At 38.5% G+C, this 10819-nt stretch overlaps 1 protein-coding gene and 1 long non-coding RNA gene across 2 annotated transcripts; one reads left to right on the forward strand and one right to left on the reverse strand.

Moving 5' to 3' along the window:
• Positions 1–358: 358 nt before the first annotated feature.
• Positions 359–7912, forward strand: LOC119628782 (uncharacterized). The gene is made up of 3 exons (XM_038012285.2): positions 359–504; positions 2822–2969; positions 7665–7912. Exons 1-3 carry the CDS (start codon positions 382–384, stop codon positions 7850–7852), a joined length of 459 nt encoding a protein of 152 aa, XP_037868213.2. The 5' UTR covers positions 359–381; the 3' UTR covers positions 7853–7912.
• On the reverse strand, positions 7091–10264 carry LOC110385381 (uncharacterized). The gene is made up of 2 exons (XR_002430657.3): positions 9963–10264; positions 7091–7762 (listed from the first exon to the last, which is right to left on the reverse strand). It is a non-coding gene; the product is annotated as an uncharacterized LOC110385381 (long non-coding RNA).
• Between the last annotated feature and the right edge of the window lie 555 nt (positions 10265–10819).

Consider the following 10819-nt stretch of genomic DNA (forward strand, 5'->3'; position numbering starts at 1 on the left):
TCAGTGTGTGCTTTACGAAAAGACGGTTCCGGTTTCAAGGCCATACTTTTCGAAAGTACTTGTCACTTTATGAAATTTAATTGCGAAAATGATTTGAAGCTTGAAGTAGTCGAAGAAAATATTTGTCATGGAATTATTCCTAATATAAGCCAAGAAAATAAACTAAACCTTAACAACGATCCTAAAGACATAACAGACAGCATAGGTTCTAAAAATTATCGAGACAAAAAAAATGGAAATGGAAAACTATTTGTTGTAAACGCTGCCCTATTTGGCGGTAACAATGTTAATGAAACAATTAACAATTTCTTTGCTGCTACACATATTTTTGATATGCCTATGAGAGAAATTGAAAAAGACTTGAACGAAACTTCTAGAAGGATGCTGATAAAATACGCGGGTCCAGTTAAAGTGTTTGAACCTTGGGTAAAAATACCGAAGAATATCTCTGAAGATTACTATCATTATCCTACTTTGGCATCGTGTTACCATAGATGTCCCAGTGTGAGTACTTTGTATTGTATTTTTTTTATTGCTTATATGGGTGGACGAGCTCACAGCCTGGGTGGACGAGCTACCTGGTGGTAAGTGGTTACTGGAGCTCGTAGACATCTACAACGTAAATGCCCCACCCACCTTGAGATATAAGTTCTAAGGTCTCAAGTATAGTTACAACGGCTGCCCCACCCTTCAAACCGAAACGCATTACTGCTTTACGGCCGAAATAGGCAGGGTGGTGGTACCTACTGGTGGTACTGGACTCACAAGAGATCCTACCACTATTAAAAAAAAAATTGTTAATTGTTTACCAATTTCCCGAAATATTAAATGACTCAATAACGCTACCCTAATTCAGTAGAGACAAAATTAGCAAAGCACGAATGATTAAAAACAAAAAAATCGGGGAAAAAGTTTGTCGCCGCGTTCCTGTCGTGCATTTTTCACACTTTTCAAAGTGAGTATGTTCAGTGGACCGTTCAAAAAGGGATTCTACGTGTCAAACGGATATTTCACCATTGAGTGACTCATAAATGAATTCGCTCCTTTGGCCCGACGAATATTCGACTGAATTTGTTTCCTAGTCCTAGCAGTTTTCATTCCGGTGCAAACGAATGAATTTTATTTATCAGATTGTCATATTTTAGAAACTCAATTTGAAGTAGGTAATAGTTTGGTTACTTGCGCAAAAGATTAGTAAATATCGCATATAATATAGGCTTATAAAATTTATAGTTTAATAGTGATAATTCCTTAAGAAAAAAAAAAAACATTGAAATTTTTTATTCATACGTTTTATGGAGATGTTTTGCAAACATATTTTTGTACCAAAGCTAAGGTTTGAAAGAAAATACGGTGAAATCTCTATATATAAAAATGAATTGCTGTTCGTTAGTCTCGCTAAAACTCGAGAGCGGCTGAACCGATTTGGCTAATTTTGGTTTTGAATTATTTGTGGAAGTCCAGAGAAGGTTTAAAAGGTATTAAATAAAAATAACAATTTTGTTTTTTCTTTCATTTGTCCACCGTTGGTCTTTTATTTATCGATTAAGGCACTACGAAGTCTGCCGGGTTAGCTTGTAAGAAATAAATATAAATTTATAATTAAAAGAAAACCATCATTAGAAGCTACTTTCGAAGAACAATTATTTAAAACACCTCGTAAATTTTCAAGATCGCATCAATCATGTACAAATTTAAAAACAAAATTCCCTTTTTACACTTTTACCTTATTACAAAAATGTCTTATTGATACGCAAGAGGCAAATCACCACAACGCAGCAAAATTAAATATCTAACAAACTTATTAAAATCATACAACATATAACTAATTAATATTGTAGTCGAAGAGATTTGTAGTATGCAGAAAATATTTAATTAGAGAGAGGACTACGCTCTAGTGTAGTAGTAGCTCTCGTAAGGCATTCAAAATTTCCAATGGAAAATTTGTTTCACATTTTTGCATACGTAGCACCGAAATTTTCATCCAGGGAACGTGCGGATATTTTACATATCAATAGCGTGTTAGTTTTCGTCTGTTATGAGAAAAAAAACATAGAATTCTCATTAGTTTTTCTCTAAGATTGTGTATTTTCGGGAAGGATGTAATTCACACCAATGTGAGCTTCAGCGTTGTTTTGTTGTTTGTAAGTCTTATATTTTTATTTAAATTACAACTACTTATGATTCGCTTCGCAAAAGAGCGTTGCTTTAAACTTTTATCTAGTAGTAAGTACATTGGCCTACTTTTCGGCTTTGGGACCTTGTTTAATAGATTATATTTCGATTTCGTCTCAAAGATCTTATTCTATGATGTCAATAGATCGTCAGTTTGTATTCCTGTCTATGCTAAAACAATCGATCAATGAAAATAAACTTCCCGATGAAGAATTTTGGCGGGAACGCGAGGAGTGAAGTTGTGTGATTTATCTTATTTTGCCTATTTAGTGTTTCTTCAGGTTTAAATGCGTAATAATGATGGTTTATTAACTGCTTTGTAGCTGTGAAAGTGCACAAATGTGAGAAAATAAAACAAGCCGCTGGACGTAACTTCTTGGGATCCTCCAAAAAGTTCACTGAAAAGTCTCAGTAAATGACCACTGTTTTACTGAGATTATATTTCATTCCGAATTATCTCATCTCATTTCATTACATTTCATGCCATGTTTCATATTAATCATTTCATCATTTCACTTCATATTACCTTTTTTTATATATAAAAAATATATATAAAAGATTAGGCTGTATGGAATGACACCTTTGCCTTTCCAGTTGGAAATGAAAGAAAAAGTCGTAAATTTTACAATGATAATTTTGAACTCAGAAATGTCCGGATACGTATGCGCCTGTGTGCGGCGTGGCGGGCGTGGTGGCACGGGAGCCGGCTCTAATGTTCCAGAACCATTGCTACATGGATGTGGCACAATGTAAAATGAAGTGGGAAAACAAGAGCCCGACAGCCTCCAGCTCAAGTTAGTATATTTTTTTTAATTGCCCCAGCAAGCAAAGGAGCATACGGCCCACCTGGTGGTAAGTGGTTACCGTCACTCATGGACTTCAGCAATACTAAGCCGCTGACTACCCTATTTAAAACATTAAAAAATTTTGATAAATTAAATATGATGGCAGGACTTCTTGTGAGTCCTCACGGGTAGGTACCACCAGCCCGCATATTTCTGCCGTGAAGCAGTAATGCGTTTCGGGTTGAAGAATGGGGCAGCCGTTGTAACTATATTGAGACCATAGAACTTATATCTCCAGATATATGGCGGCATTTACGTTGTAGATGTCTATGGGCTCCGGTAACCGCTTAACATCAGGTGGGCCTAGAGCTCGTCCACCCACCTAGACAATAAAAAAAATAGATATAAATACTTATTAAATAAAACAAATCGATCATTATTACCTGTTTGAAATAAAATTGGAAAGGTGCAAGCAATGTTTTATAAGCGGTACCCTCCTCTACTCATAAAAGCTCGTCAAGACGTCCCGTGCCCTCCAATGCAATCTCCTGTCGGTTATTACTTGTCGTCGTAACAACTTTATGCGAACTTCCGAACTAAATAAATGACTTTTTTTTTCGCTGTTTTATTTACAGACATCGTTGTATTCTGGCTAACTCGTTTAAGGAGACTGCATCTCAGCTTTCAGCTGGAATTGTAATTTTGGCTTATAAAAAGGTTTAATTTTATATAATTCATCCACATTCTAATATATTTATTGTTATTGCCTAATAGATACAATGGCTAGTGTACTTCGCTAACGGTAGGCTACGATTTACCACAACTCACTATTTAAATTTTTATCCTCGACTTCTCCCTCGACTTCTCTTGCCCGTTGGGCCGCTCCAAGATGTTACTCTCGTAGTCCATCTCTGGTCTGTATATCTCGCGACATTGCCAGCCCATTTCCATTATTAAAACTATAATGCATAAGTTAGGGCGTCGGTCGCGTTATTGGTTTTATATAATATAAGATATTATAGCTTTTTTTTTGGTCAGGAGGAAATCGCCGGACTTCCGCCCTCCACTGGGGATGGAGGGCGGGGCATGTCAGAGTCAAACTGACTAAAACCACCTGTCGCTCAACAACCAAAAACGTCCAAACCTCGCATGAGACAGAACTCACGAAAAGGCAAAGGGGGGAAAGTGAAGCGTTTAGTGCGGAGCACATCTCTCCCATCGCCCTCCCCCCGGGACGCCGGACCGGCGGTCGTCGGCGCCACGACCACCAGCCCTCTCGGTCGGCAGGCTATCCGAAGCCTGCCTAGATGGCGCCGGTTAGAGTGAGCTATCCTACGGAATACCCCGCTGGACCAAGACCAGCGTGGGTCGAGGATAGCCGGCCTTCCATCACCCGGATGCTCTTGCGTAAAACGCATGCAGAGCAGCTTGCACGTCGTCTTCTTAGGCCCCCCTCGCCGGTCCCCAGGCCGACATCTGAGGGAGACCCGAAACACATAGAGGGCCAGGGCTTGGGCGAAATCCGCCTCCCTGGCCCCCGCTCGACGGCGGCGGGCCTGTGCATCTCTCACGCGCCCCGCCGCCTCCTTCTGCGAGATGGTGCACTCGCAGAAGTTGAGCATCGCCTTCCACGACTCGTCGTCGCCGAGCATCGATGCCACAAGACTCGTCAACGACAAGTCGCTTCCTATTTTTGCGACGAGGACACGGTGCCATCCCTCCCATGCGGGGCAGGCGACGAGCGTATGCTCTGCCGTGTCCAAGTCTACAACCACAACGGTGGCACTCTGGCGTCGGCTCGGCTGTGATCCGATGCAGGAACTCACCGAAGCAACTATGCCCAGTGAGCACCTGCGTGAGCCGGAAAGTGAGGCGTCCTCTGTCACGATTCACCCAATCCACTAGGACCGGGCGAATCACATCGACAGTCCTACCAGGACCAGCCGAAGGATCAGCCAGCCGTCTGGACCATGACTCCAGGACGGACCGCCGAGATTGGGCCCTCCGCGCTCTGACCACACTAGGGCTGGGACGGCGGTAGATTCTGTGGAGCACTGCTCTTGCTAGTCAGGGCCAGTGCTAGTAACACTTCCGGCTTAAGCCCCGTGAGCTCACCTACATGTTTGGGCCAAGCTGAAGTAGCCTCTCAAGAATATAAAAAAAAACATGCAAATTTTTACCACGTACCACATTCAAATCACATACCATCCGGCTTTCCACGTACCATCCGGCTTTGGAATGAACTCTCCTCCACGGTGTTTTCCGAGCGCTATGACATGTCCTTCAAACGAGGCCGCGGAGAGTACTTAATGGTAGGCAGCGGCTTAGCTCTGCCTCTGGCATTGCTGACGTCCATGAGTGACAGTGACCACTTACCATCAGGTGGGCGGTATGCTCGTCTGCCTACAAAGGCAATAAAAAAAAATCTTCAACCATTCTTGTGTGATTGAGTAATAAACGACCAAACACACAACCTTTCATTTTTTAACATTATACGTATAGATGCATTTTAATTAGATAGAAATTGTCGTGGCATAAAGGATAAAACGCCCGGAGCATTCGTATCGAGCGACACAACTATGCAGGTTTTCGAATGCCGTATTCAACAACATATATCCCGGTGTAGAGGAAGGCAGCAATATTTCTAATGAAATACTTAACACATCATCTTTTCGCATTAAAAGTGTACAATTTCCAAAAACATTCGAAATTGAGTTAATTTTGCGGAATCATTTGGTATCACCAGTATTTTTCTCATAAATACGGCCAAAAGAGCGTAGTTTAGTTTTTTTTTTTTTTTGTTTACTTATATTTTGACTACTACATATTAACAAAATTAACACATAATTTTATCTTACTTTAAAAGACAGATAATGTAACTGTTATAAAATTAAAAAAGAAATGTTGCAAAGATGATTAATATTAAAAATATCACATACATAAAACACTCAGCTGTATTTTTTTTTTATTGCTTAGATGGATGGACGAGCTACAGCCCACCTGATGTTAAGTGGTGACTGGAGCCCATAGACATCTACAACGTAAATGCGCCACCCATCTTGAGATATAAGTTCTAAGGTCTCAAGTATAGTTACAACGGCTGCCCCACCCTTCAAACCGAAACGCATTACTGCTTCACGGCAGAAATAGGCAGGGTGGTTAGTAAGTTTTGAGATTGTACAGTTTTAATGCGAGAAGATGACATGTTCATGAATGACTTCCGTAATGAAGAAATAACATTGCGTAAGAAAAATCAAACCCTCGAGAAAATACAGTTTACGTAATATCTGGTGGTAGGGCGTCTTGTGACCCCGGCTCCGGCCACTGGAGGAGGCCTTCTCGCCCTGGTGAGGGTTACGGGGCGATATGAAGGGGCGAGGCACGTGGCGCACTACCACACGAGTAGGTACCACCACCTTGCGTAATTCTAGTAGTAATGCGTTCTGGTTTTTATTGGTGGGCAGCTGTTGTACTGGGACTTACAACTGATGCTCCAAGGTGGGTGGTGGCTTTTATATTGATGTTGTTGATGTTATATTGATGATGTCTATGGGCTCCGGTAACCACTTAACAGCAAGTGAGCCGTCTGAGAAATAAATTAGTATGAAAGTATAGATAGTTTAAATTAAGTGCACCATTCTCTTATAAACTATACAGTTTGAATTGCTTTTACTTCTAGGTAATAATATTCCGCCGCTCTATCACGACACCAAACTTATTTATTGAATAAGAATATTCTTAGTATAACGGAAGATGTCTACATTTTCTAGAAAAGTCTTTGAAAACGAACAGTCTTTCTTTTAAATTTAAACATTAAGCAAGTTTAATAATTTTATTACCGTTTTAATGCTCACTTCTGACTCTGGTCATAAACTGCAAATATCTAAGCTGCGAAAACCAGACAGATCTCTGTAGGGATTTTTCTAGAAAACGAAATAAACAGACGGCGAAATATAAAACTACATTCTAAATTTACTCGCGGTGTGGGAATAGAGCTTTGACTGTTTTCCAAGGTGTATCTATAAATGAGACTGGATGTTTTTTGCTGCATTCTAGAATTAACAAACGCAGTTTTAAAATTTCTAATTTCGCGATTCGTACGTGATTTATTTGAAAAAAACAAAAAACACTTCTGGATTTTAATCTCGCATTTATTTTTAAATGTGTACTTTATATCAAACCATTCTGATCTTTCGATTTTTATGCAATTTTTAAAATTACAGTTACGCCAATTATTGTTTAAAAATCTTTTTATAAAATCCATTTTTTTTTTAAACGTTACATTAGATTTCGAAGGCGTGTCTATAAATGGGGCTGGATTTGGATTTTTTTTGCTTTTATCTATTTGCCCTCTTGCGTTTAAAATCGTCCAAAAACCAGAAACTTTAGCGAAATAAGGAAAAACTCATCGGGAATTTTCATGTGCCGGGCTGTGATGCAAGCGCCACGAAATATGATAAAATACTTTTTTTTATTTAACATTCACGTTTGCAGCTCTGAATCATTCCTTTGTCACGAGTCAAACTATCAAATTTAATTTCACGGAAAACCGGATGTTTGAATTTTCGAGTTGTTCGTAACTGCAAAACAAAATATAAAAGGGCGCGCTTCGAAACTTTTGACGTCATGTTTTTCAATTAAGTTTGTGTGTTTAATACTGGAACGAAACTCGGAGAGCTAAATATCGATGCTTACATTTTCCAGATTACATTGAGTCTACATTTTTGTTTTGCTTGGGCGATGAGCTGAGCAGCTTGTATCGATTCCTGCCTCTCGTCAGGACGCTGCAGCGGATGGGGCGGCTGAAGAAGAAAGGATATTTTAGATATAAGTTTAGGAATATGAAATTCTTCAACAATCTGCTATCTTATCAACCGAAGCTAATGGGATGAGAAATGTTGCTATAACAGTATTTAATCATTAGGAATATTAATAAAACATTTTAATTTTAAATATGATTATTGACAAGATTATGATTTCGAGTACTATTTATTTTAGTTCACCCAAGGAGCAAGTGGCTCTAATTCTAAGTGCTAATAAATTACCATTAATTACCATATTGATATATATAGTCGTCGTGGCCTAAAGGATAAGACGTCCGGTGCATTCGTGTTGAGCGATGCACCGGTGTTCGAATCCCGCAAGCGGGTACCAATTTTTCTAATGAAATATGTACTTAACAAATGTTCACGATTGACTTCCACGGTGAAGGAATAACATCGTGTAATAAAAACAAACCCGCAAAATTATAATTTGCGTAATCACTGGTGGTAGGACCTCTTGTGTGTCCGCGCGGGTAGGTACCACCGCCCTGCTTGTTTTTGCCGTGAAGCAGTATTGCGTTTCAGTTTGAAGGGTGGGGCAGCCGTTGTAACTATACTTGAGACCTTAGAACTTATATCTCAAGGTGGGTGGCGCATTTACGGTGTAGATGTCTATGGGCTCCAGTAACCACTTAACACCAGGTGGGCTGTGAGCTCGGCCAACCACCTAAGCAATAAAAAAAAAACCTACTTATAGCTTGGCAACTACTTAAAGTGACGTGTACGGCTATGTTTATCGTGCTATTTTACGAGATCATTTTCCTGATTCCTTTCTCAATCCTCGACCTACGCCATCTGTTGGCTGCCGAAGCGAAACTGTGGGTACCTCAAGAAAAAAAAAGAAACAAAAATAAAAAAATGGCGGTAAAATATAAACACGCACAGTGAAACGAAAATTTGTGAATATTGTTCATCGATCTGTATTGAAAAATCAGTGCGAATCAGTGTGAATAATCAGTGCATAAGGGAGCTTTGGAGTGAGGCAATAAACTTATGCTTTTCTCAACTCCAGCAACTAGTAATATAATACGACGAGTACGAGACGACGACGAATAGCCACGAGTATGTTTTGTCCTAGCACTTCAAGCTGCGTGAGATATTCTGTGCAACTGGTTAGTATAGCATTCAGTGCCAAAGAGGTAAACGGATACGGAACGAGATCCTCGTATCCGTTACCAGGTTGAAATAAAAAACGACGTATTTGTAACAGCTTCTACAGTAGTTGTAAACTTTATTCTGAAATGATAAGAAAATGATCAAGAGCCGTCACAATACTAAAATTGATTTCGATTGATTGATGGTATTAGTTTATTGAATATAAAAAAAATATTTTGCAAATATAGTATGCTTAAAATTGTGAACTTTTTCTGAATTGACAGGAAATCAATAGAGTGAAAAGTTCGAGAACCGTCACAATACTAAAAATGATTTCGATGATTAATAGTATTAGTTTATTGAATATAAATAAATAATAGTTTAAAAAATAAACTAACAAAATACGCCTTTATAGAAAATCCAAAAAATAGTTTTTTTTTAATAAATATGAATTAAAAATAATGAAAGAAAAAAATTATGTTATTGGTGAAAAAGCGTGGGGTGCATGGTATCAGTAGTTATAAATATTTTATGAAAAGATATGAGTAGAAGGGTTATTTTGATAATATCCTGAAAAGCACCCCACGCTTTTTACAGTAAAATCATTTTTTCTTTCACTATTGTTAATTCAAATTTATTAAATTTTATTTTCTATTTTTAGTTGGATTTTCTATAAAAGCGTATTTTGTTAGTTTTTTTTAAACTATTGTTTATTATTTAGTTGAATGTCAATTTTTTAAATATTTTTTTTAATATTGAATTGTCATCGGTCCTTAATAAGTATACCAAATTTCGAGTTAATCCGACGTTTTGAAGGGGGTCAAAATAATGTTCAAAGATTCCGTTACAAACATACATACGTCTGAAGCTAATAAAAGCTTATTAAAAAAAACCTTTTGCAGATACAGTAGGCTTATCATCATGAACTTTATTCTGAAATGGCAGCCAATCATTAGAGTGAAATGATCAAGACCCGTCACAATACTAAAATTGATTTCGATTGATTGATAGTATAAGTTTATTAAATATAATAAAAATCGTTTTGCAGATACAATACGCTTATCAAATACAAATAACACAATACCGGTAGACGCAAAAGCAATCACGGCAGCTTGAATGTAAATGGACCGAGAATTGTATGTTTGTCACTCCGGAGATCGGTCACAGGCGGATATCACAACGGATACGTTCCGACGGAGCCTCGTAATCCCTCAGAGCAACAAGCCTCCCTGCACCTTAATTAGATTGAGTACCCACAACTAACGGTGCCCCTAGATGACGTTAGGAAATCTGAAACTAATTTTCCAAGAGATAGGAAAATTACGTATTTCAATTTGATTCAAATTCAAATTAAAAATCGTTTATTTCAACTTAGATGTCAGTATAACACACTTGTTGAATGTCAAAATATAAATAACAATGTTAATTCTACCACTGGTTCCAAAAAAGCCACAGTCCTGAGTAGAACCGGCGAAACAAACTCTTTTTTTTGTTTTTTCTCAAATATTCTCTTTTTTTTAAATAAGTAAAAATATTTACAAGCAAACGAAAAAACAAGTCAAAAAATACAATTTGCTCAGGATTAACTTCGATTTTTCGTGTAGTCGATGTGGTGGAGCTCGATGGGATTTAGTCGGTAGTTGGTTCTGCTGGGCAAGTGCTTCGCGCGCCTTTATCAAGGCGTAGTCTCCTGTGAGAAATTGGGGGAGGTGAAGGACCTCGGCCCTTCTCTTCTCCCCCTCTTCCTCTTAGGAGGCGCCGGAGTCTGACATAACCCGGTCCGTTACCCCCCTCATTCCCCAGCATAAAAAAAACTGATTAACTTCGATTATTAAAAACTCCGCATAATTTGTGGAAGTTTATTAATTAACGATGCCGCAAATCCTAGAGTGGCATGTATATGTTGATTTTAAATTTTCCTCAAATCTTATGCTATAACAC

Source organism: Bombyx mori, chromosome 8, assembly GCF_030269925.1.
Source record: "Bombyx mori chromosome 8, ASM3026992v2".
Taxonomy (NCBI): Eukaryota; Metazoa; Arthropoda; class Insecta; order Lepidoptera; family Bombycidae; genus Bombyx; species Bombyx mori.

Coding starts and splice junctions, on each gene's coding strand:
- LOC119628782 (XM_038012285.2), top strand. CDS start 382: ATGCTGATAAAATACGCGGGTCCAGTTAAAGTGTTTGAACCTTGGGTA. Junction 505..2,821: donor GTTACCATAGATGTCCCAGT/GTGAGTACTTTG, acceptor TTTTGAACTCAG/AAATGTCCGGATACGTATGC. Junction 2,970..7,664: donor CCCGACAGCCTCCAGCTCAA/GTTAGTATATTT, acceptor TACATTTTCCAG/ATTACATTGAGTCTACATTT.